This window comes from Poecilia reticulata, chromosome 13 (genome assembly GCF_904066995.2).
Source record: "Poecilia reticulata chromosome 13, P_reticulata-male-v2, whole genome shotgun sequence".
Classification (NCBI taxonomy): Eukaryota; Metazoa; Chordata; class Actinopteri; order Cyprinodontiformes; family Poeciliidae; genus Poecilia; species Poecilia reticulata.
This window is the reverse complement of record NC_088842.1, coordinates 24,750,729-24,777,546: the sequence shown is the minus strand read 5'-3', so window position 1 is coordinate 24,777,546 and position 26,818 is coordinate 24,750,729. Positions and strand designations below refer to the sequence as shown.

General features: G+C 39.4%; 2 protein-coding genes across 2 annotated transcripts; one reads left to right on the top strand and one right to left on the bottom strand.

The window, feature by feature from the left end:
• Positions 1-143: 143 nt before the first annotated feature.
• On the top strand, positions 144-9,444 carry dhrs12la (dehydrogenase/reductase 12-like a). Its single transcript, XM_008426201.3, has 10 exons — positions 144-296; positions 1,816-1,949; positions 3,747-3,829; positions 3,921-4,016; positions 4,094-4,175; positions 4,254-4,315; positions 4,554-4,658; positions 6,348-6,438; positions 6,547-6,684; positions 8,599-9,444. The coding sequence occupies exons 1-10, from the start codon at positions 241-243 to the stop codon at positions 8,712-8,714; spliced, it is 963 nt and encodes a 320-aa protein (XP_008424423.1). The 5' UTR covers positions 144-240; the 3' UTR covers positions 8,715-9,444.
• A 59-nt stretch (positions 9,445-9,503) lies between these two features.
• Positions 9,504-25,298, bottom strand: wdfy1 (WD repeat and FYVE domain containing 1). The gene is made up of 12 exons (XM_008426200.3): positions 25,058-25,298; positions 23,400-23,467; positions 23,202-23,275; positions 23,030-23,084; positions 20,306-20,456; positions 20,108-20,220; positions 16,032-16,158; positions 14,734-14,839; positions 14,495-14,596; positions 14,251-14,381; positions 14,031-14,139; positions 9,504-13,045 (listed from the first exon to the last, which is right to left on the bottom strand). Exons 1-12 carry the CDS (start codon positions 25,192-25,194, stop codon positions 12,986-12,988), a joined length of 1,233 nt encoding a protein of 410 aa, XP_008424422.1. The 5' UTR covers positions 25,195-25,298; the 3' UTR covers positions 9,504-12,985.
• Between the last annotated feature and the right edge of the window lie 1,520 nt (positions 25,299-26,818).

Here is a 26,818-nt window from a genome sequence, read left to right as displayed (position 1 = left end):
TATTGAGAGACACTGTAAGCATATTGCAATTTAAAAAACGAAAGAAAAATATTACTGAAGGTGTTAGACTTTGTGACGCTCTTCTTCCAGCTGAATGAATGCATGTCTTCGTGCTGCCGCTGGGGGGCCGCTGGAGTTGTGCTTTAGAGATGTTTATTCAGCGGAGCTACACGTGGGTCTGGTCCAGAGTAAAAGAAGAGGAGAGAAGCCGTCAGACTGAGAAGCTTCCAGAGCAGCAGCATGTCTCTGTACCGCAACTCCGCCTGGTTCCTCAAAGGACTGACCGAGTTCACTAAGTAAGTTACTGACTCAGCTTTGTTCATCAATACCAAGTCTATCTGCGTTTTAGGTGTTGGAAGTGTGAGCTGCTGCTGCTGCTGCTGCTGCTGCTGCTGGTGGTCAGCTGTGCATCTCGACAGGTGGAAGTCCATTTAGGCTGCTGATCATGCTGGACTTTTAGCTGCAAATTATATGATGAAGCATTCAGATGTTGGCTTTAACAAAAAGAAAGGGTCCCCTTGAGGTCCAAAAATGTATAACTTTTGCCATTTAAGATTTCAAATAGTCTATTTTTACGTCTATATATTGTACTAAGAATCATATTGTATATAATCGATCGAAGATATGTGATTTACAGAGATTTCTCTTTGACTGTCAGTAAGTTATTATTATAATGGTATTATTATTATTGATGTATGTACTTGCTGTGTTTACTATTACTTTTCTTCTGTTTATTCATTTATTTGACTTTTATTTTATAAAATAATGAGAGGTCAGAGCTGAAGATCCAGAGTTGGTTTGAAAAATACATACATAGATATTTTTAAAATAGAACTGTCAAACACTAATTCAGATTTATGAATTCAATGTTTCTATTTGTTCTTTATTCTGATATCTGGAATGTTGGAATGCTTAGTTAAGACATTCATTTGTGAATGATACCTAATTTGTTTTAAAATAAACTGGGAAAAACTTTTGCTTCCTGCTATGTAGCCACTCATGCTATCATCACCAAACTGTTCTGGTAACATTGAAACGGGTGAGGGTTGCTTTTATTCAAACTCACGTGAGAACTCGACCTTTGCTTGTTTTTTGATTCAGTTTTCAGCCTTTGAATGCCACAGCATCACTGAACTGCGACAACAGAAGCAGATGTTTAAATGTCATGCTTGCTTGAATCAAACCAAAAATAACGGTGACTTAGCAGGAGCTATGGAGCTGCAGGAATCATCTATTCAACCACTAACAGGTCCTCTGGGAGCTTTATTAGTGCTATTTGATCTATCCCAGCCCCGGGGCGTCTTTCCACGTCGGTATAAAGCATGCCAAGTTGTCTGAAGTGATTCTTTTGTGATTGTTTCCCTACTTCCCTTTGTTCTGTGTTATCTTTCCTGCCCGGCAACCCGCTCTGACCCTGCGCTAATAGCTCTCTGCATGACACCATCGAACAGAGGGGGCATTTAACCTTAGCGCCCTCGGCCCCCGCGTGTCCCCCTTCAGGCGCCATTAACAATGGCTTCAGGGACAATGGGGCTAATTGAGGTTCTTGGTGCCACACATGCTTTTGAACACGCTCTTGAACCAGTGCTGTTGTCACCACAGGGGAGTCTCACCCCAAAGCCCCAGGCACACTCTCCTTCATTGTGTCTGTACAGTAACACTATGAAGGGCCTACAGTAAGCGGCCTGGCCTACACTGACCTGAAAGCACAGACACATACATGTCTACTGGGGCGTTAGTCAGAGATATAATATAGATCCTTAAGGCAATTCTGTCTTACAGAAATTCCACACAGTGATTTGTGATCTATTGCAGGAATGGCCACCTGTCAGCTTCCAAGCGATTTGTGGAGAAGGACCTGGAGGTGTCCGTGGCTGGACGCTCCTTCATGATAACAGGAGCCAACAGTGGCGTCGGAAAAGCTACTGCCATGGCTATTGCCAAAAGAGGTATTGTACTTGTTGCTCCCCGGCGTCGCAGCAAATCAACTTAGACACGACGAGCACAGCGACACAGAAAATGCTGATCTGGTTTTAAGAGGAGCGATACTCTAGATCACAGTGGATGGTGAGCAAGTATCAGTTGTTCTCCTGGGTAGTTTGAGTCATGTATTTGTCTTACTTTCACCAGTCTGAACAATATATTTTATGAGCTAAATAAAAAAAAAGAACCCACAGAGGGAAAAACAGAAGACGAAAAATAAAATGAATGTACACCTATTGATGCGATATTAGCTTAAATATACTAAATTGTGTGTTATGGTGGGGTTTCTTTAATAAAAGGCTTATCATGTAGATGTGATAAACCACCATTCAGGAGTCAACAGATACAATTCTATCTCGAGTATAAATAATATTTAATTTCAGTGTAATTGCAGCTCAGTAAACCTTCTTAAAAACTAGCATTAAAGAAAGTGTAACCCAACACATCAGCATAAAAGTGCTTTAGTAAAACTCTTCAAACCAGCGATACTAGCTCTTGCGCTGGAATTTGATGTTTTTTAAATACCTATACTAATATGCATGTGTTTCGCATAATATGTTATTTTTTTCGATCGGACTGATCAAAACACGTCTTTTTAGCATTTACATTGATGCTGTTATCAATTAAAGAAAGACTGTTGACTCCTGTGGGTTCCTGTTTGTATGCCAGTGTAAAGGTCTGCTCTGTGGATTTTGCCCAGATGGCTCTCCATAGCTGAAACACCAGGTAGTAAAATAAGCAACATACAACGTTCCAAACAAAGCGCTACATTTATGAAGGAGGACAAATTTGTTTTTCTCTAAACGTCACACATAAATTAAGTTAAAGTTCACTGAAATATATTACGAGCCACATTCTCAATGAGCCTGGAAACATGCTACGTACGTTAGCTTAACACTTCAGCAAACTACTCCACATGAAAACATCGCCAGTAGGAGTAAAACATGAGTTTACTGAAGTGTGTTGAGTTAGATATTTATTTTTAAAAAAACATCAGGTTGTGTTGCTGAAACTCTTGTTGGGACCAATTACGTGTTGCAGGTGAGTCTCTGTATCGTCAACCAAATAATACAGCAAGTTCTCATTACTTTTTGTTTTTGAACAACTTTGATAATCGGTGTGACGTCGAATGAAGGCGTTGCATTCATGAAAACCTGACAAAATAGTCAAAGAGACACTCATGCTGGAAGCTTCGAATGTTTAAATCTCGAGACTGTTGGGCTTCAGTAAAATTAACATCTGCAGGAAGGCATCAAGTAAGAACGTGTTCTTGTGCGTTACCCATAAGTTCTGAGATTTTATTGTGTGCGCTGTCTCAGCTGGTCCAGAAATTGATTTCTGTTGAGTCAGTTCAGGTTCAAGTTTATTTATGTAGCGTGTTTACAAGAAATTGCTGAGTCAGCCAAAGTTCTGTTCAATTTCTTCTTCTTTTTCGCTCCATGTGAAATCATAAAGCAGAAAGGGAAATACGCTCCAACTCGAAGATCAAAATACTCAAATGATTTGTGGTCAGGCTGACTCGAAGACGGACTTGGTTTGCTTGTTTGCTACTGTCTTTTTAGTGTCAGTAGCTTACTTAATACCACATTTTTTCACTTTTGTGTAAATTTTTATGTGCTTAGTTTATTTTCATGGGTATACAATATTAGGTATCGCTATTTCGTTGTTCTTGTGGCATTTGTACTGTTAGCTTGTTAGCATTTCTTTCCTTTCATTGTTAATTTTGGATGCATATAGACTCAGGAATGTGATCTTTGTCACAGGAGGGACGATCCACATGGTGTGCAGGAACAAGGATAAGGCTGAGGAGGCCAGGGCGGACATCGTCAAGGAGACGGGAAACAAAGTAAAGTGTTACTCGCCTCTCTATCCATCAAAACAATGCCACAGATCAATGGCTAGAATGATATTTTCCCAAACGGCTGACTCTGTTGCAGGAGATCTATGTCCACATTCTGGACTTGTCTGAGACTAAGAAGGTGTGGGAGTTTGCCGAGGGCTTCAAGAGGAAGTTCAAGGCTCTCAATGTGCTGGTAATACAACTTCACAATGTCAGATCTCTCCTTTTATCCCCAGCAAATGACGACCTTATTCATTTTAATCTACTCAGATCAATAACGCAGGTTCCATCATGAGTCAGCGGGATGTGAACGCCGAAGGACTGGAGAAGAGCTTCGCTGTCAACGTCCTCGGTAAGTCAAGGGCCGAGTATGAGGCGCGGGGAAAATGTTGAGTTGGGGATAGTTATGGAGCATTCTGTTAACTTCCAGCGGTGTACATTTTGACCAAGAGTCTGATTCCCCTCCTGGAGAAGAGCACAGATCCCAGAGTGGTGAGTTTGACCAGAATTTGAATGATGCAGATATTATTTGTAAAAAAAATAAATAAATAAAAAAATAAATAAAAGAATGCAGCCACATCTGTTTATTTATTTATTTTTTTGCTAGAAAAAAATGTTCAATACTTGACACACCACAAAGTGACTAATCAAAAATCCGAATATTAAAGATTGCGGCTCAGCTCACTTGAACATGAGCTTTTAGCCTTTCTCTCTGATCCTGTGTGTGCAGATCACAGTGTCGTCGGGTGGGATGCTGGTGCAGAAGCTCAGGATAGGAAACCTGCAGTCTGAGAGAGGCCGCTTTGACGGAACCATGGTCTACGCCCAGCACAAAGTAAGAGCTCAGCGCTAAAACCTGCAGATCAGCGTCATCTGACAGGTTTGAGGTTCTGTAGGTGTTCTCAACACAACCACTGTAACACCCAGCACGAATATTCATTTATTCTTTTCGAACCTTAAGCCACAGCCACTGATGATATCGCAGCTGTTCACTATCATTATCATTTATCAAGCTAAAGAAAATGATTGCAGCATTGATAATTCATACATGGGAGGTTTTTTTCAGTTTTCTAGTAAGAGATGTTAATTGCCAAAATATATACTAATTGCCTTGTTGATCTCTAACTTTGTGTTTAATTTTTTTTTTTTTTTTGCAAATTTTCTGCAAATCTGTCAGATTGGAAGAGTGATTCTTGTCCTTCAGGGGACCTCACACACTTTGTGTTTATTTAGATAAGCAGCTAGGCTAGCTCTGATGCTAAACATAAAAGGAAATGCATTCACTTTAGCATTCTAACAGTTCAGAATGCTACTGAACTTTTTTTTAAAGAAAAATAAAAGTGGGAGTGCCGGGACTGGTTTGTGGAGAATAATTTCCCCTTTGGGACAATAAAATCTAAAGTCTAAATAAAAGCAGGCCAAAGCATGATGCTACCACCACCATGTTTCACTGTTGGCGATGCACAGTGCTACTTTCCTACAACCCTTCTCCAGAATCCAGACTCTGTTCAAATTCAATTAAAATTACTTCAGTAATCCCAGAGGGAAACTAAATGTCTTTGTAAGTCGTAGAACCAGATTCAGATCTGATTCTGCATTGAACTCTTGCAGCTAATAATGAATTTGAATGTGTTATTTTAAAAAGGTGGTGTATTTTTCCTGTAGCAAATTGTCATTTCAGTTGAGATGAAAACATGTTATTGATTTATCATGGTCTCATTCTTTTGTAATGAGACCATGATTTTACATAGTTTTTATATAGATACATTGTTTTGTTTTATTTATTTTTATCTATTTTTAATTGTTACATTTTATTTGTTTCTGTCACAGTTTTTACTATTGTACGGTGTCCTTGAGTGCCAGAAAGGCGCCTTTGAAATAAAATGTATTATTATTATTATTATTATTAATAAAAAAGCTGGCACTTTAACAGGGGTTTCTACTCTTGTCATCCACTGTATACTGTATACATACTGTAACTGGGTATGTACTGAGTATACTATTTTGACAAGAATAAAAAAACGGATTTAAACTGCTTCAAAACGTATCAAATCAGTATAATAAAAAGATGAAGTAACTAATTTCACTGCTTGGCCTTCAGTAAAGAAGGATCTGAAGTTTATGGAATAGAATAGTTATTGAGTTAGTTGGGAGTTTGTTGGTTATAAAGCCTAACAGCAACTGGAAGGAAGGATCTACGATAAAGCTCCTTTGTTCACCCAGGATGCAGCAGTCTGTCACTGTAGGAGCTCTCCGTTTCAGCAGCAGCTTCATGCAGACTGGGAGGCACCCTCCTTCAGTGATGTTACTTCAGCCAGAGTCCTTCTGTCTCCAACCACCTGCACCTTCCTGATTAGCTTCTCTAAATGCTTCCTCTGATGTAGAGCTAGCCTTTCATTCTCTGTCATTCTTGAGCTTTGGAAACTCCTGACAAGTCTGTGATCAGCGCAGTAAATTGATCTGGGTTGTGGTAACCAGCATTGTTCGTTACTTTAACAAACATGCAAATGTGATTGTCTTCCAGAGGCAGCAGGTGGTGATGACAGAGCAGCTGGCAAAGACTCACGCTAACATCCACTTCTCCGTCATGCATCCTGGCTGGGTGAACACTCCAGGTTAACTCGCCCACTGAGAACCTTGATCATCCATGTTCCACGTGTGCATTGACAACCAATCACCATTGCTATCTGTGTGTGTTCTGTATTTGTATCCGTCTGTTGCAGCGGTGGCCAATGCTATGCCGGACTTCCATCGCTCCATGAAGGATAGCCTCCGGACCCCGGATCAGGGGGCCGACACAGTAGTGTGGCTCGCCATCTCCGAGGCTGCCACCACAAACCCGAGCGGACGCTTCTATCAGGGTATGTTGCCATAGTTACATGTATGCAGGCCTTCTTTTTTTTTTAAAGGTCTTTACAAAAGCCTTCAGAAGCACTAAATTAATTTCCGAGGACAAACAAAAAGCTGTTTGAAAGGATGAAAAGAGTAGATCAGTCTGGGAAAAGTGTTTGTCGCTTGTGGGTGCGATGGTGTGTATAATGTGTGTAGTTGTGTGCAGGTTTGGCATGAGTCCACTGCAGCTGGAGTGGGCTGGTTTTGGTGCCAGATACTGCCAGAGAGTACAGTGCCTCTATGATCGTGAACAAACGCACCTTCACAATGGTTCTCTGAGAGCTTCTGGCCTAACAGGAAACACACTTCAGCTCTGACAAAAACATGTCGCACTCGTGTTTCTATAAGATCTATAATGAGGTCATTATTTCTAGTGGTAGTTGAGTTTGAGTTGAAAGATTTTCATTATCATACCAAATAACAGCAACACTTAACTGAAGGGGACAGGACTATTTGGATTTAGTTGTATGGCACAAAGTGATACAAATAACCTTTTTCCACTGGCTCCAAGTACTGTTTTTCCAACCAATTACCTGCTTTTTTGGTCTCATCATGGCACCAGGTACAACCTTGGTGGATGGTCTATGAAGACCTGAATGTATCAAGGTCTTTATAAGAAGCCATTTAGCTTCTTATAGACCATCCAACAAGATTTTACACTCCATCTTTTGACAAACAAGGTGCCAATGCAGTGATTTGAGGATTGGTGTATTTGGATCCATTTTCCAAGATGCTGGCAGCAGCAGTTTAGATGAGCCGACACCATTAAAATGATCAAACCTCCCTGCTGAAAAAAAAGTTTTCTATGCTCTCATTTTTTAAGAAACTCTTTATGTAGGCAGTGCTTCTTAAGATAATATTTCTAGATTTTGTTTCATGGTCTCAGTCTGAGAACAGCTAGGTTGCTTTGCTAACCCTGTGGTTTTAAGGCACTTGTGTAAAAACCTGAGTGGAAAGGTAGAGATGTTATCATTAATTCAGCTTCTTCTCATTTTTCCTTGTCCGGTTTAGTTAGTCGTAGCAATTACGACAGTTTTACAACTGGACACAGTGATGATCGGATCAAGAGAAATCAGTCAGAACCACATCAGTAAGGGTCAGACAGATCCAGACTGTTTTTTGTCATGATGTTTGTTCTGTACGCTTCAAAAGTTCAACATTATCAAGAACACCAGAGCTTTTTTCCTTCTATATTCAGAAACGTTAAAATTACTCAGTAGAAGAATGTGGTCATAATTGACATAGTCTTAATTCAATAAATTAGAATATTATTGAAACGTTTGTTTCAGTAACTTTCCCAAGTTACTGGGAAAGTTAGACCAATTCTACACAGATTGGTCTAAGCCTTCATTCGTATTATGATGTCTTTCCACTTACGTCTAATCAAAAATATGGCATTTAATATTAATAAAACATTATAAAGAAAGTTATTTTCAAAATGTGCGACAGACTGGCGACCTGTCCAGGGTGACCCCGCCTCTCGCCCGGAACGTTAGCTGGAGATAGGCACCAGCACCCCTCCCGACCCCACTGAGGGGCAAGGGTGTCAGAAAATGGATGGATATTTTCAAAATGTACTTTTAATCAAACATAAGAAAACATATTGTAATTTATTGTAGCCAATATATTTATTTTCTTTAAATAAAAGAATAATGTGCAAAGTAAGACATAAAAAAAGGGGGTAGGATAAAATATGTTTTTTTTCTGCCTGCGTCTGTTTCAGGTATCTGAATAAACATCGTGGTATTTGAAAAAAAAAAAACACTAAATTAAATGTGATTATATATACATAAATATATACAAAGGCCTGTAAAAGCCTAAAAAAACAAGCAAAACAAACACCTGGATCGCCCAGAGTCAATGCTGTTTGTGTGTGTGCCCAGACCGAAAGGTGGTGCCCACCCACTTGCCCCTGGCCTGGACCCACAGCTCCCCCCTGGAGGAGCAGAAGCTCGTGGCGCTCCTGGAGGATCTGGCCAAGACATTTCAGCCCCACTGAGCCAGAACCAGCCCAGAGAGAAACAGCAGCACTAACACCATCAGCTCCTATTGGTCGAGGCTGGACAGGAAGTACATCTACTTTATCCAAAACACCTCTGTTGGCATCATTTGATGTGGGATATGAAAATAAGAGATGCTTAAAGTGCTAAGGAGCGTTTTGGAAACCCAGCCTAACAGTAGCAGACTGAATTTAGAAATAACCGAGGGATTGCAGATTGGTAACGCTTTATAACTATTTGTAAGCTTAGCTTTTTTTTCCCCAGGACTTTATATTTTATAGTGCAGGAATGTTTGACGGTGATGCTGCTTTCACATCTGCAGCTGAGAGCATTGATTAAAGCCCAAACGCACGACTCTAACTGTGACTTTATTAACGTCAACCAGATGGGAATCTGATGTGGCCAAGGTCACGTTTATGTGTTCGCTCACCAGCCATGGGTTCAGCGTCACGCTGGTGTTTCTGACTCACGCACGTGTCCAGTGATGTGCATCTTAACACCCCTGTAAGTAACCCGTGTGTGTGCCGTGTTGTGTTGTGGAGCTACTGTACAGTGCACGGTGAACCCAGGCTGGAGGCGAAGCGTTCTCTAGAACAGCGCAGCAGCATCGCTCGACATGTGCAGCATATTTACACATCTGTGACTTGATGTCGGCACCTTTGAAAAACCTTTTTGCCCTTCCTGTAACTTTCCTTTTAACTCATGAGTCAATAAAACAAACTTACAAAACGTTTTGTGTGTTGCTGTTTGTATTTTTCCTAATAAAAAACCCCAAAACAAAACAGCAGTCAAACATATCAAATATCTTTATTAAGTGTGGTTTATACTCTTCAGTGCTCTGCTTTGAGGGCACATGGAGACCCAAGTCAGTTCTGAAATATCAACAAAAGCATTTAAAAATACAGTTATTTGCAGATGTACAACAACAACTTTGTTGGAATGGCAAGTATTACTTACAAGTAGCTTCAGGAGAGAATTATGTAACATTTTATGAATTGTGGAGGGGAAAAAAAGAGAAAGGATAACACGATTCTTGCGCCAAACTAAAGATGATAAGAGAGGTGACTGTTCCGTTACGTGACAGAGGACATAAACTGATAACGAGACTAAATCCACTGCTTCCTTCCTGAGACGCACGAGCAATCTCGAGATCTATTCCTTGAGCCATTTCCGCAAACAGCAAATCTCGGCATCGATCATTCCTTCAGCATTCCACACATCTGCCAAGGACCCGATAAGTAATGACTGAAAGAGGCTTTTCAGGCTCCAGATTGTACCGTAGCTTTGCTAATGATCCTCCATTGTGCTCTATGAGGAGCCTCTTCTGATGCTTCGTGAAATGAGCTAAAAGATCCTTTCACGAGTTCTGAATACAGATTCTCTGCGTGCGTGAAAAGAGCTTAGACACACCAAGAGTTTTAAGTTGTGGAGGAGCATTTTAAATCTACCTCAGTCGATGCAATGATTAATAATGGATGAAATGACTAATATGAGGCAGAGATTAAACTGTAGATCTTGGTTTCTTCTTGAAGATGGATCACTTAAGAGTTCTTTCTTTTAACTTCACAGCCACAGGTTCACCATTTATAAACTCCACTGACTGTTCTGTGGATGTCTGTGTCTTTATATATATATATATATATATTTTTTTTTTTTTTTTTGAGTAGCACAATGATGTCTTTATGAAAAGCTCTGATGAACCTAATGCAATTCCCCTTCAGCATGTGACAGACGGATAAAAGGGTTCAACAGGTGAAAGTCTTCAGTTTCCTTTAAAGGGGAGCTGAAGGACTTTGAAGTGAGATCTTGTTGAGAGGTTATTAATAAATAATATCTTACCTGCAGTGTGCAACTCTCTTGCCACACTCATTTAATCTTAATCCAGATGAGTTGCTCTCAGAGGCTGAAGCTAAAGGCTAGTCAGAGAGGAACAAAGACCAGACTTCTACCATCTCTAAATATCTCCAATTTCCTGAATGTTAGGTTTACAAAAATTCACTTCTGTATAAGAATATATAACGTATAGCTACAGAATTTTATTTAATCTGTCACGGACTCTGGTCAGATGCACTGCAACTACTTGTCTGAATACGTTTCAAACAGGAACATCATTGAGGTTTCTACCTCCATGAACCTTTTAATGATGATCCGATCATCGGTTTCTGTATGAATAACTCCCAAAGCAAACATTATGAACGTTTAAAAAGGTTTGGCTTGCAGCCTTTGCAAAAACAAAACTGGTGTTTTTCAGATCTGAGTATTTCAAGATGTTTCATGTCATGAACTCTTAAACAAACTATTAGCTTTAACTGGGACGATCTGATTTGGATTTATGTTAAACGAAGAAACCAGGAGATAAGATACTACCTACTGTAGCTTTGAGGAAAAACTTGTCCATTAGCATACTTAAAGAAGAAGAAGAAAAGAATTCTCAATTTTAGACCGTATTAAAATTGGTACCTGCCACCTTACTACAAATAGTGGATACAATAATAAATACATCATGCAAATTAGTTTTAAGATCTCAACCTTGAACTCCCAATATCCACCAATGGGATGAAAAGCATACATATGATCTGCTAGTTTAACATTTTAAAAATAAAAGTAAAAGAACAAATCAAACAAACAAAACAAAAAAACACTGGAGTGTCAGGATAACCAAATCATAATAACACGAAACACCTAAGCATTCACTGATCAAGTTTCTGCTGTCACTTTATTAACAAAACCATCCCATCCATGTTCACATGAAACAGCTGACAGGATTTGATAACGTGGCTCATCTTTACACCGAGTCTGCATGATGCGCTTCGGAAGTGAAGGAGGAACCGGTTTTAACACGGGAATCAAGATGTCATATGGGCACAGAAAACAGAACCTATAGAGGTTACACATATTCTATTTTACTGCAAATGTAAATATACACTAATGATCCCAAAAACTGGAATACGAATCAACTCCAGCAGAATGTTTCTCATCGTCTTCCACTTACAAATAAGGCAAGCTTTAGTCTAAGATTAGATGACTCCAGCTGCTATTCACAGGAAAGCTGCACTCCTGCATCCAAATGTACAAATGGGGGAAAAACAAAAAAAAACAAAAAACTAAGATTGACTTGTGCAATTCAGTGCAAAGAGACATCTCTGATGCACAAATGTGTGTGAGGAGGGAACAACTGAGGAGGGATGGTGAAAATGAACAGTCGTACGAGCTCAAGAACTGCTCAGAAGGCTTTTAGTGGGTCTTCTTTATTTTTAAGGCCTTTGCAGGAATCCAGATGTGACCAGGAACAAGTCAACATCTCAGCAGCTGGGGCTACATTTAGTCTGGACTACTCATCCAGAACCTCAGTGTGCCGTTTGTCTAATTCACCTCCGCCTGTGAGAAAAATTTACATCCTAAACTGAAAAATCATGATCTCTGAAGGTAATCCCACAAGCTTGAGCGCAGACCTGCAACCCGATGCTGCTGCTGACTTTGCTGGTTACTACAGAAACCAATCATCAACTTCCCAAAAGGTAGATTGTGGGTTAGCTGCTGCCGACAACTACATCACAGACTATCCTTACCCCATCAGGAGGCCATTTTAGTAACTTTCTTCAGATTAAAGTGTAGGAACCGTTACGACTGACATCATCCAAGCCCAACCGGTGACGACTTACTGATGGGAAAAGCTCCTGAGATAGTGACTTAAGGCCAGCTAGTGAAAAAGAAATCAGAAAACGTTTTAAGCATCCACTACACGCAGAAAGGAGAAGAATTTACAGGTGAATATTTCTTTAAAGTAGCCTGGGATTGAGCAGGTAACGGGAGCTCATATTTACAGCTATGGCAGGTCGGCAATGGTGAACACTAGCGTTACGGTGCAATCATAAGAATAATATAAAAAAAAGGACTTTTATCAAAAAAAAAAAAAAAAGCATCGGACATATTCAGTGTAAACACTAATAGCAATACCATTCCTCCCCCAGAAGAAAACAGAACACACATGCACACACACAAACACACACACATCTTTCATTGTGCTTAGGGTTCAGTTTGAGATCAGAGCAACAGTCTAAATTAGTCAGACTGACAGGTAGCAAAATATGTTACAAGAAGACGAAGAGATGTGGAGGGGCTCACACGCGTTCACCCAGAGCAGGCCTGGCTGGAGCGGCGGACCCCAGGCGCGAAGGCGAGGTGGGCTGTACAGAAGGGTTTCCATGACACTGAGAGAGTGGGGGAGGGCTGGAGCCAGGCGAGGGTACCATGTAGAGGGCTGGGCCAATCAGCGAGGGGAAAAACCTGTTGCTAAGCTACTGCCAACCACCTGTGTCATGTCCCAGATCTGTGGAGATGGACATCATTAGCGTCAGGAAAGCATAAAGCGAGACATGATCATTGATTAAATTCATTACTTGGGTAATAATCCCAATTAAACAGAAAAACTATGAGAGATAACAAAACTATTCAGCAGCTGAGCATTTTGGCCTGATTATCATTGTTTGGCATATTTTTCATATGCATATAAACTTGAATAGTTGATGGATTTAAGTGCAGCAGGTGATGTGTTTCTGCGCAATGAGGGAGGGTGTGGCCTCAACTTGTATCAAGATGTGCAGATTTATTATCATTTTATAGATCCAGTCCACATTCGTCTGGAAGTGGAAGAGTAATTATTGAGTCTAGTTTTATTTCTTGGGAGTGTTTGTAGGTAAACTGAAGCTCAGTTAACCTAAATATTTTCATTACAAGTTTAATAATGGGTGCCTAAATGCACAGACTTAGATATAGAAGGACAATTTTCTGCAGTAATAAAATTTAAGATGTAAAAGTGATCCAAATAGAACTTTTTTGATACATTTTAAAGGTAAGTTATTTCTCCTCCATTAGCACATTGAGCAGCGCATATATGAGGATGATTGACAGCGCTAAGATACCCCGCCTGGCTCTGATTGGTTGTTTTTAAGCTGAAGCTGTGCAAGTAGCTCTGGGAGGAGATGGAGGAGCTCAGTCTTTTCACAGATGATCTGTCTGTTATTAAACTGTGACGACATAGTGACCATTTTAACAAATATATTAAAAAAAATATTTCTTTATAAAACGTTACGTACTGCACCTTTAAGAAGGCGAGTTCATAATTTAGTATAATTTCCATCTTGGTCCAGAGATTACTTAATTCTAACCTGTGTAAATTCTTGAATTCTCATTTCTAAATCTAACTTTCTAAAGCTTGGGATGAGTTTTAGTTTTAGTTTCAGCTCAAAGGCCCTCTGTTCCAAACAGAACCAGCACACGCATGAATCATCTGGTATCAAAGCTCTGTTGTTGACCTTAACAATGCGGTCGCTTCCACAAGTGACCATCAGGCCTCTGGATGGGTCCATGTCCATGTGGGCGATGTTGTGTTTCCCCTCGTGGAACGTGGCCAACGGTGTTCGGCTGCACGCACACACACACACACACACGCGCACACACACACGATGACAGCGTTTTTAATTGCAGCCGCACAGAATGAAAACACAAACACATTTAGAGAAGGCCTACGCTTACTCTTCTTCTTTGATGGTGTCGAAGCAGGCGTCGCACACTCGCACCGGGAACTCAAAGCCCATGATCGGGAAGGTGGAGCGTTTAGAGCTGCATTTCCCACACACAGCCTTTCCACACTTCCTGCAGTGGTGCTGCACACAACAAACACACACACACAGACACACACACAACAAACACAGGCATCAGCAGGATTTACGACTGTGACTGGAGCTTCCAGTCCCCTGTGAGACACTGTGGTTGGTACCTGTCTGAGTCCCAAGGTCTTTGTGTCCCACATCTGCTTGATGTTCCAGAAGAAAGGCTGCTCACACTTCTGACAGGAGTCACTGTCTAACCACTGAGGCGCCTGCGCAGACACGTGCACAATAAGTCTAAGCATTAAACACAAAAAACTAACCATAAGAACATAAAAGGAAAGAAAAAAAAAACATTTCCTCAAACCATGAAAAAGATCATTGTCAGTGCTGCAATGGTGATGCAAACCTCCTCTCTCTGTGTGTCCATGTTCCACACTGCAATGCCTCCATCGGCTGAGCACGACAGCAGCTGCCTTGTGAACTGGAGATAACGCAGCGCCTGCACACGCTCACTGAGGGAGACGGAGGCTTGGATTATTTTCTACTGCTAATTCACATCATTTCAAGGTTTTAAAGTAGGACGTACAGCGGCTCGCAAAAATATAGAGTCAGATTTTGTCTTAATACAAACACAAACTTCATATGTGTTTTGATGGGATGTTATGTGAGAGGCCTAAACAAAGTAGTGGAAGGTAAAGCATATGTAGCTACAAAATAAAAAAATAAAAATAAATCAGAGATTTACACATAATTGCTCTTCAATGATAAAAAGGTGGCTTTATAAAGTATTTACTCACTTTCAAGGACTGAAAATCACGGAAAGCAATGTCATTCTGCTTCTATTTCTGTATTCAACTACTTTGTGTTAGTCAATTTCATAAAATCCCAAGAAAATTGTTGTTTGTGGGTTTCCAAAGAAACAAACATTTTCATATCCCCCACCTTGATGGATGAGTCATCTTAAATTATGCGCTTGTAAAAGCATAGACACATCCAATATCCCTACTATTTGATTGTTGGCAATCAGTGTGATTAATGGATAACTGCTCGTTTCACACAAAAACCTGAAACACACATGCTATTTGAAACCTTAAAATGACACATTATGCAAATCAACTCAACGGTTAAAAATAGCCTTGTTTATCATGTGAAGAATTTACTGACATCTAGTGGCAACATTTCAGAATGCAAGGTCACGAACGAAACGACAGAAAAAGGACAAACATCAAACCAATTAAATTCATTTGCTGATAAAAACGTATTTCTGCAGAAATTACTCATCTAACTTTTATCTTTGACCAAACTATCTGCAAATCCTGCCACAGAATGTCAGGATTCAGCATGGCCTTTTCCTCGGTGTTCATCAGTGCTGACAGGCTTTGTTTGATAATGTCTGTAACAGACAGGCAGGCAGGGAGGTGATGAAATATTTATGAGGACTGAGATGTAAAAACAAAAATAAGTCAGTGCCTGGAGACAACAGTTACCGACTCCAAGGGGATTTGCCTTTGAAGAAGACGATACGGATATTAGTGTTACAGACTCTGTAATCATAAAACCTGATCAAAGAAATGATGAAATCAGAGAAGGTGATTTTTTTTTTGTTACAGTCTTGATCACAGACCAGCATTTCTATGGCCACTGCTTGCAGATCCAAAGAAAATTAAGTCCTAATGAACTTGTGCCAACCTCAGAGGAACTTACTGATGTCCCTGCAGGAGAAGTGTCCGCCCCTTGCGGCCCCCGATGTCCCACATGATGATGCTGTGGTCTGAGGCCCCTGAAAAAAGCAGCCGCTGGACAGGGTCCCACCACAAGGTTCCTATACTACCTGCAAAACGTTAACATCTCATGTTAGATGGTTTCAATTGATTTCCAGAAGCTTATTCAGGAAAAGACTTATATGACGTGACCCCGCTGGCACCACCCAGTGCCCACTGGGAGAACTGCAAGCAGCTCCTATCAAAGCAAAGGACCGCAAACTTTACAAGTCGGAGCATTTTTGCTGGCAGTCCAGTCAAGAAATAATAAAATTAAATTAAAGTTTAGCACCACAAATATTACATGAAAACAGGAAGCTTATCATTTCAGATTAATTTTTATTATATTCATTGCCAGCAGACAATGAATGGATGGATCTACTGTAGCATATTTGTTATTTTTAAAGAACCATTATTTCATTTATATTATCAGGTTTAAAAATGAAAAAAAGCATAAAACTTTTCAAACCAGGGAATAGAAACATTTGTTGGTATTTGTGGGAAATAATGTGATAAAAGCACAATAGATCCCAACATTATGACAAGATTTAAAAACTGATCTAACTATATATTACTGGCACTTTGCAATTATTTTGTAAAAAAAGATGGAAAAACTGTTAAAATATTAATTTGCTTTTGCCCCTATAATTAACAACATCAGTTGGTTCTTAATTATTTTTAGTCAAAGCAATTGTGGAAGGTCCAAAGAACCACTTTGTGGTTCTGGAGCTACATGTTGGAAATTAATAATTGCAGAAAATGATCACTGCTGCAAGCCAAAATCTGGCCATTCATAAATAGTTCATCAGAGATGATCAAGACTCTTGAACTCTTGCAGCAGTCATATGATGAGAAGCAGCCTGTGGCTGTGGCTGGTTGTCTGATTTGCATGGCAGGAAGGATCCTGTGATCCAGCTCCTTTTCAAAGCATCACTGCATAGTGCCTTGGGTAATGTTTCGGTGTTAGAGGAAGCTGGGGGAATTGCTTAATATGAGGGGAGTTGAAGTAAATTGTCAGCTGTACACAATTAAACAAGAAAGCAGTACAAATGTCTTCGAGGTGGAGTTTTTTTGACAGTCTTACCGGTTGTTTCATATTTTTAGTCCATAATCAGTCCCTCCAGGATGTTGCGATGTTTTTATTGTGATTGCTGCAACCTAAAATTATGCATTTTGCAGAACCTTTCTTTTTTTTTTTTAAAAAAGTTGCGGTCAAAGTTGCAAACTTTTTAAGCTTTATTTTGCCAAAACCTGGTCTTGCATAACAGTTGAAATTGCTGCACTTTTCCTTCTCTTTTTCTCATCAAGTTCTAATCCCTCCTTACCTGAGAAGACCCTGCATCATCATCCTGCTGCTGGCCTCTAGTCTAATGTCTCCTCCCCGACTCTCTGCTCTTTCTATTGTGACAATAAAGATTTATTTTAAATATGAGGAACGCAGCAGTGGGTACAACTTCTCTACAGAAATGAAAGAGGATTGGGTTTAACCCTGGCGTTAGCTGAATAGCAAGGAATGTAAAGTAGGTAACAACAATAATATTCTTGTCAACAAGTTTAATATGATACGCTGACATAGATTAACTAATCATTATTTGGGTAACATTATCCGGCTGAAAGAGGCCACAGATACAGAAACTGTGTCAGCTACGCCCATGATTGTGTACACAGTATAAGCAAGTCCTTACAAAACAAAAGCATTTTGATTGGCCAGAAAAGCAGAAAATATAGAAAACATTAAGGTGGTTGGCCAGATTTGATGTAAAGTTGTGATGACTTCTGAGGATTGCAAGTCTTCGCAAAGTTAGCAAATGATGACTGAATTTGCATTAATAGCTGTGATCACAACTTCCTGGAGGGACTGCATAATCGTCATTTAACATTTAATGGGTCAACATGACTAATTTTAACTTCTACAGAAATGGACCACCGTAAAAACAAAAAAAATAAGAATTTAAAAAGTTTCAGTGAGACAACAGACATCAGGTTTAACCGTTCCATATATTTTTGCCAGCCTCATAATTCCTACAAAATATTTGTTGCAGAGTGTCTGTATAGTTTGAGCTCTGATCTCGGCCCATTAAAATAAATCAGCAGCTCTCCAAATTATCAGAGACATCAAAGCACATGTCTGGATCAGAAGGAGGGACGGAGGTTTAACGCTGGGATAGTTCTGTGTCATCGAAGCACATGGCAACACGAGAGTCCATCTGACTGAAGAGTGGGCAATATGGCTGTGGTAAGAATCTGACAATATTAGACTTTCATCTGGTCACATGAGTCAGGCCTCCGCTTGCTTTTTAACAAGCTCATGTTCGGTCCAAGCCTGGCGCAGAACCCTTGGAAGTGTCGGTTTCACACAGCGAAGCATCCTGGTCGCCATTTTTGTTTTTTTCCCCCCATTTGTCACTAGAACCCAGAACAAAATCGCATCTGAGTCATGCATTTGTTCTTTATTATGCCCGTTTATCTGGATGAGGGACAATTTTCCACAGTGACAACAGTCCCCATCTGAAGAGCTGGAATGGTCACTGAGCGCCTTGATGAGCATGAGAACTGCACGGTTGCCAGATCGGAACTGAAAACAAGCTGCTGTGGGAGTTTGCCGAGCAGCACGGCTGATGGTATTTTCCATCATTCTCGTCCAAAAAGGAATCTGTACTTGAGTGGGTGGTGGTGCTTCTTGTTCTCCATTAAGATTTGGCAGCTCGGTTTAATGTCCGACATAATATATGCAGACCCCTTTCCTAATGGAAGACTGCAAAAGTTTTGCCAAAGTTGAGTGAGTGGAATAGATTTGTCTTTCTTTCCTCTTGCTGCGGCTTTTCCAGCTTTTACACGCCATCCCCACCGGCTTGTTGCTTTTTGTTCCTGATCATGGATACACACTACAGCTGGATTATTACATTTTCCTTTTTTATATTTAATAAATCAACTAAATTCATAAATCCAACTGCATTAGTTGGATTACTGAATCTGTGTCTCACTTCCTTAATCTTTCCAAACAGCTCAGTTTAGTCTTTAAATAACCTCATTAGGAACGGCCCATTGTTCAGCATTTTCCGTGATTCAAGTCACAACGAGAGGCAAAAAAACAACAAAAGCTCTATGCTCTGGACCACAAGTCATGAGTAACTTACAATAAATAATTCAGGGTTTGCTACACAGTTAATTTCTAAATACGAGACTTTCTAGCTTCCACTTTTTGAAAAATTCTTGTAATTTTTAAATACAAGCATTTAATTACAATTCAATGTTTCTACAGAAGCCAAACTTTATGAGCTGATGCGAGTTTTCCAAAGTTGCCCTTGAGGTTTCAAAAACTACTGACTATAACAGTATTTCAGCCCCTTTTGTTTTTTTAGAAACACATTTTTTTATGCATTAAAATAATACTGGGACAAAGCTTGTGAAACATGTTTTTTTTAAATATTAAAAAAGGATTTAAGATTAGAATAAACTGCACCTTTACTGTGATGCATTACAAACACAAAAAATAATAGAGTATTATAAAGTTGTAAATAACAATATGATGTCTACATGTAAATAATTTCAGATGATAAGTAATTTTTTTGAACTCTGGAATGATTTCACATGTTCTGCAGTTTTAAATCACTGATTTTTTTCAGTTTCAACAAAGGTTCTGAGAAAACAGTGGCTGGATATTCGCCCAGTCAGAAGAGTTCAATTGAACTGGACCATTACCAGCTACAAAGCTTTGAAATGGAGCTGAGGTCAGACCATTTCGCTGCTTTGTCTGCTCTGTCCACTGTGAAACTCAGACAGGTTTTCCAGTTTTTGACCTTCAAACTACAAAGTTGAAGCAGTTAATTTTTTTTTTTTTTTTTTGCTTTTTATTAGTCCTCCCACTCCCTGCATACCTCTGTGCAAGGTAGCAGTACCGAGAGATGTTCACAAGTCATTTTTTCCAAATCTAAGTTAACTGAAGTTTTTAAACATTGAAATAAACATTTTCTCATCAGAGCTATAACATCTAGGCTATGAACATGTCTTTCAATCTACCTTCGTGGCCCTTCAGAGTCGTGATGGTGGAGTACGTCTGCTTCTCCAATTTCAGCAAAGTGATCTGTCCAGAGTAATCACCGATGAAGGCGTGCTGCGTCTCGTGATCGTATCTGAGCGAGGGAGTCAGGGTCTGAACGAGCTCCACGTTTTATTACGGCTTACGCATCGCACAGAGAGCGTGCGACGGAAGGATACTGTAGGCAGGAGGCCCAGGAGGTGAAGTAGTGTCTCCCCAGCATGCTGCCGCTCTGGGTGCACATCCAGCTGACGCTTTTGTCATGGCCTGTGCTCACCACCCACTCGCTCTCCAGAGAGAAGACCATACTCGACACACGGTTCTGGTGGGCTACAGGATAAGAACAAACACCAACACATAAGTACTAAACAGGCAAATGGCATTAGAGTTCAATTCAATTCTAAAAAATACTTTTTAAATCCCAGAAGGAAAATAAATGTTGTAACTGGTATTAAATGATTTTCTTCAAAGAGTTGTTGTAGATGCTAACGGTTATGTGCAGAAAAATCTCCTGTAGCAGTGTTATGTCAAAACTTTATTTGATTTCAATCAATCAATTTTAGTTTTAAAGCTCCCTTCATGATGGAGGTAGCTCACTTGAAAGGCATAATAAAAGGTATTTCTGAACCAGGGTTTGAACCAAGTGCAAATACCAGAGTTGTGAAGTAAACTGAAACTGGTGGGATCCTCCCTTTTTCTCCCATCTCTCTAAGAGGGCTGGTGGATAATAAAAGCGATGTACCTTCATCTTTTCTTCACTTCCCTGGACTAGCCAGGGGAGTCATTGCTATATTCTTGCCAAAGTCAGGTAGTAATGTAGAACATTTGTTAGAACACACCAAGCTGTATATTGTGCAAACAGACTCTTCCATCTAAATTTAACTAAGATGGCTCTCTACTACGACGCCAACATTAGCTCTGGCCTTTGCAAAAAGATAAAGATTAATTGGACAGGACTTACATTCACCAAATAAAACGGATGTTTTTGCTATACAGGAAACTTTGCTGTGCCAATTCTTCAAAAACGGTTAAGAAGGAGTGGCCCATATTCTGTTCTCGTTGCTGATAGTAGGCTATATTGTTTGTTTTCTAATCCAAGAGAATGGAAAGGAAACAACAACATTTTTGCCTTACACCTTTTTAAAACCAAGAGATTTACAGATGCTGTTACTGCAAAAGTTTATTTTCATTATAAACTGCACGCTTAGTTTATTGTAGAAAAAGTAAAATTTTACAAACCGATTAAATAACCCTCATTTCAACCATTTCATATTATTTCTATTATACGAGGAGCTTTTCAATGTTTTATAGGAATAAAATTAATGTTCAAGAAAATGGATATTTAAAATTAAGACCTATATACGTAAATTCTAATAAACAAGCAAGTGAACCCAGTAGAGTCTAAATGTATCATCTTAGAAATTATGATTCAGCACTATAATCAAGAAAATTAAAACCAGATGTGCCAACTTAAGTTGAGGTTTCATGAAACCATCAGTCGTTGCCCAGTGCTTGGAAATTGGATTTATCCAGTGGTGAAAACTTCAGAACAGTTTTCAGTTAAATATTGAAAGCCTTGTTTTCAAGCCCAAACTCTGCAAATGTGCACTTTTTGTGAGCAAGTGGGAGCTAATGTCAAATTTTTAAACTGTAATTACCACAAGGAACATAAAGTGTAACATGCTGTTGATCTTTTAAACACACAATTACACTTCATCAGCAAAGCAAAGAAGGGAGTTGTCTCTACTTCCTCAAAGTGTCCTAGATTAATAATTAGCTCCTACATCTAGAGGCTGTGAGTTGCTTCTATTACCTACATGAGTTATTTTTTCAAAGTGGTTGTCCAGATATTCAGCAAAGACACTCAGACAGGAGATTTAATCTCCAAACTTGTCTGATTCTAGTCTAAAATCTGTTGGTGGATCTAAAAGAGCCTCTTTTTTTTCTCCACTGAATTAAAATGACAGCTTGTCAATACAAAGCCACCAGATATGTGTTGAAATATCAGTAGGCACAGTCACATCCCGCATTTTATCTAATCTCACTGTGACTCATGCGGATTTTGCTGCTTGCACTTGTCGGTAGTAGTGACAAGTGGAGAGACATTTACTCTCCAAAGAACAGTCTGACCTTCAAACTGGGATTTCTAAATAAATCAGCTCACAGGAGCAATGATCTTGAAAAGAAACTGGAATTAACGGTGAAAAAGTGTTTGGTTTATAATTTCTTCACAAATTAGGGTAATGGTTATTCCCCAAATGTCAACAGAAAGCAGCACTTTACATTAAATTATGTTGTATTATTGGAATTTTACTTGGAGATTTCAATAAGTAAAAACATGTCAGTAACGTTAACCCATTTACCCTTCAGCGTGGAAAGAGCCACTTCTGTCAGGCAGAGAAAATATGTTTAATCTGGAGAACTTTAAAACGACTTCAAATGACACATTTTGGGGCAGAAGATTAAACCGCTTCACACAACAAAGCCATCCCTGAATATCCCTTCTACGCGTTTTCCAGACCTCTGAGAAAAACTAATTTAATTAGTTTTATCTATTTCCAATCTTAAAAAAAAAAAAAAAACAGTAATTATGTGGAAACTAAATGAGAATTGTCCACCACTCTTGTGTCAGTGAGAGTCTTAAAACTTACGCAACTTAAAACTCTTAGATTTACTGGATAAATGTTTTCAAATTAAAGGAGGAATTTCTGATATTTTACGGTACTGAAACTCCAACATGCTGCCACCATAAGTGGTGAAATTAATCTGATATGTAGAATAATCACACAACCACCAATTTAAATACCCTGGCTTCATTTTGTTTAACTTCTCAATTAGGTTCATTGACATCTTTTTTTTTTCTTCAATAACAATGAGCCTAACTTTCCTTTTTCTGTCCTCACCTGGGTATGTTTTAACGTGGTTCATTTTGTTGAAATCTTCAGAGATGAGAAATTCCTACAAGAACAAGCACAAAGGAATAAAAACTATCACATCAAATAAACACCGAAACACAGATTTAAATTTAAAGAGCATTGACCTCCAATGTCCCAAGTAGAGTTTGAGCTCACTCACCACAACTGCTCCATTGTCCTGACCAATGAAGATGCGTCTGCTGTCATGGTGGTATGACATGCAAGAGCAAGGAGCTGCAGGGATAAAGAAGCAGACAAGAGCATCAAGGAGGGAAGTAGCTGCAGCGGTGTTTTGCTTCCACATGCATTCGTAAGCCTAATACGTTGTTTCTCTCAATAAAATGAAGGCCGTACTTACAGGAGACAGTGTGGTAGATGCTTGGCCAGTACTGACCACTGTCCCTTTTCAGCCACACTCGGATGGTCCTGAAGGTAAAATGTGCAGAAAGAGATCAGTCTAAACCAATCTGCAGACACCTAAGACAAACATCAACAGCAAGAGTAGAAAAACTTAAGACTGAAACCCCCAGAGTCAATACGTTTTACTGCAATTACAGCAATGAGTCTTTCTGAGAATGCTTAGCTTTGTTAATCTACAGCTAAAAATAGTTGATCCTTTATCTGAAGGATATCTGGGTACATCAGTTTGCTGAGGCATTCTTCTCACAGATTTGCTGTTGGCGTCATGTCTGGACTTTGGCTGGGCCATTCTAACAGATGAGTGCACATTGATCTGAACCGTTCAATTGGACTTCTGGTTGCATTTTTAGGTCAGTGAATTTCTACCCCAGTTTCAAGTCTCCTGCAACTGGATTTTTTTTTTTTTTTTTTAGGATTATACTGTAGTTAGGTCCATCCTCACAAGTTTCTCTGCCACTGCTGAAGTATTCCCACAGCATGATGATGCCACTACTCTGTCATAGTGCCGTCTTGTCAACAGAATCTCCCACGTGAGCTGTAGATCTCTGCAGCTCCTCCAGAGTTACCTACTACTGCTCCTCTGATTAATTCTCCAAATAAAGGGACAGCCATATAGTGAAGTTTGCTATGAAATTTTTTCTTAAAAATTAAACCATGGAGACTTAAAGCCAGTTTTGTTCCGATTTAAAAAAATATGTGCCACTGCAATTATAGACTGGTGAGCCAATTAAAATCAGAATCCATATGCATTTTCTTTGAAAACGTCAAGCTTCCTCCAAGAGAACATAAACAACTAAAGTCAGTAAAGTTGTTGTCTTATCTAAAGCAGCAGCAGTCAAAACCAATTTCATCAAGTAACCTGTCACACGGCCGAGCCACGACTTCTCCTTTTTTTTTTTTTTTCTTACATCAAGTGGGTTTCATGTGTGACGGAAATGGTTTCAGTTTTGTTCCACCGACCCTGAAAGGAGGGGGTATTTGCTTCCTTTACTGTTTGTAATAAAGTGTGACAGCTTCTCAGAATAATCCACTGAAAAATGACGGACCTACCCTGCAAAGATTATTTAGGTCGGGTCAAACTGAGACCAAGGGGTGCGTTTTGGTACCGTGATGCATTCAGGTGCTGATCAGGAGAGTGTGACGTTCAGGAGGCAGAGTCCACTCTCAATAATGTTGTGACTATCGACTGGCATTGCGAATATGCAATGTGGTGTCTATCAGTTTGTTTACCACAACACAATTTTACTGCACATTTTTATGCAAAACAGTTGGTCCCCAAAGCTCTTTAAATCACAAAAACTAGATCCAGAAGATAGTTTGGAGGGTTTATTTTTACACCCAGCTTCCCAAATGTCACTATCTTTGTCCAAACTGTTTTAAAAGCGACGAACACAAACAGGTTGCTATTTAGCGCTAAAGCTAAACTGAGGATAAGCGTTAGCTCTTTATCGAATTCCCAAACAAAAGCCGTTTCAGTGAGGGTCAATAATGCTGCCTTCTCTGTTTCAGACCCCTCCTTTCACCAACATATCAATTTAATAACCAGTAAATAGACCTAGCCCGCTAGCTCTTGTTAGCTCGACTCCTCGGACTCACCTGTCCTCGCTGACCGTGATCACTCCATCCTCCTTCGGGATTAAAACGGCCGCATTAACCGTGTCCGAGTGTCCCTCTATCTTGTTCAGGAGGACTGGTCTAGCGGTCTGGGGCCTCGAATGAATTTCTGCAGCCATGGTTTCACCTACCTAGCAAGCACTATTTTCCTTCAGAGGATTTTTCCTCCTCGCTCGCCAGCAGGAGGATCAGCTGACACCCAGAGCCCCTGTCAGGATTACCGTAAAGACTGCTAGAGGGCGCAATAGGGATTACCGTAATTATCCCGAGAAATTACAAATTCAGACAAATTGTAGCCAAAAAAGATATATAGAGAGTAGATTAAATCAGATAGTTTTTAACCATAGTTGCCAGACTTTCCAGTAAAAGCACTCTGACTCACTGTCTTACTTACCAACATAATATGTTGTGGTCAGTTGTTTTATTTGCTATTTTGTTGTAAATTGTCACATACTGAAGTATTACCCTGACAAGGGTATTGCACAGACTTCCCCTTTCTAACCTCCTTTTTAGGGCAGGTTTCATTTGTTGTCTATGTATGTTCACATACTCATTGTTAATTTTGTGAGATAATATAATGAAGTCAGTTAATGTTATTAATGTATCCTTTGAAAATACCAGAATTTGCAGACTATACTTTTTCTCTGATTACATTATTGCAAATACAAAAAAAAAAAAAGAAAACTTATGATCAAACGTCTGTGTCAGTAGATTAATGCTAAATGGATCTATATTTGAGCACACTCTTCACCAGAAACTGAGCATGTGCAACAAAATATGGTACATTTGACCACTGGTGAGTGGTAGTTCTTGCTAGAACTACCACTTTGGTTGTTGTCAGACTTTACTAGAATAATTTCAATGTTCAGTGTTTTGCAGAAAAACTCATTCCTTTAATCTATTCTCATATATTACAAGCTCAACCTTCAATGTTTAAGTTTTTTGTGAGAAACACAAAGCAGAACATAAATGCATAATGGAAAGAATCAATGTTAGCAGGTTTTTAAACTTTTTGTTTAGCCAATAATCTCAAAAGTGTGGTGCATTTGTATGTTCACACCAATTTGTTGGTATTCAGGCTATACGTTTCAGGTCGTCTTACCTATAGGTCAGCAATCTTTTGAAACCTGGAGAAGGTTCCTCCCACCAGGACTGATGTGTATTTAGCTCTATCCTTCTTCCCATCAGCTCCTCTGCTGCTGCCTCCAAGTTTCATCCTCAAAACAGTTAATTCAGGATAATTTTCTAGTTTTCCACTTCATACGTTTTGCACACATTTATATTGAGATCAACACCAAATTTTCTTTACTAATTCTGAGACATCTGAAGAAAGTTGACTGCACTTAATTTCCAGGTGTTAAAGGGGACCGAATACAAATGGTAAACTTCAGATTTTTACTTGTAAAAATTGCTTGAAACCATCAATTTTACAACCTTTTACATCAGATTGTACTACTTCAACAAGTGAAGTATCATACTGAGAGTCAGTAAGAGTTTACAGTGTGAATACTTTCTCAGTGAATCAGAGATGCTATGCTTCTCCGTTTGAAAAGCAGTTTTCTTTTATGCTTCTTTAACAAAAGTTTCTCTTGGTCAATGTGCTTTTGGTTCGGTACAGATGTGATCGATTCCCAATTTGATCCTCCAACCATTTTTGCATAAATTAACACGATTGCTCAAGAAACAGTCAAGAGAAATAATCATGATGCTCTTTTCCAACAAAAATGTTTTACCACAATAACA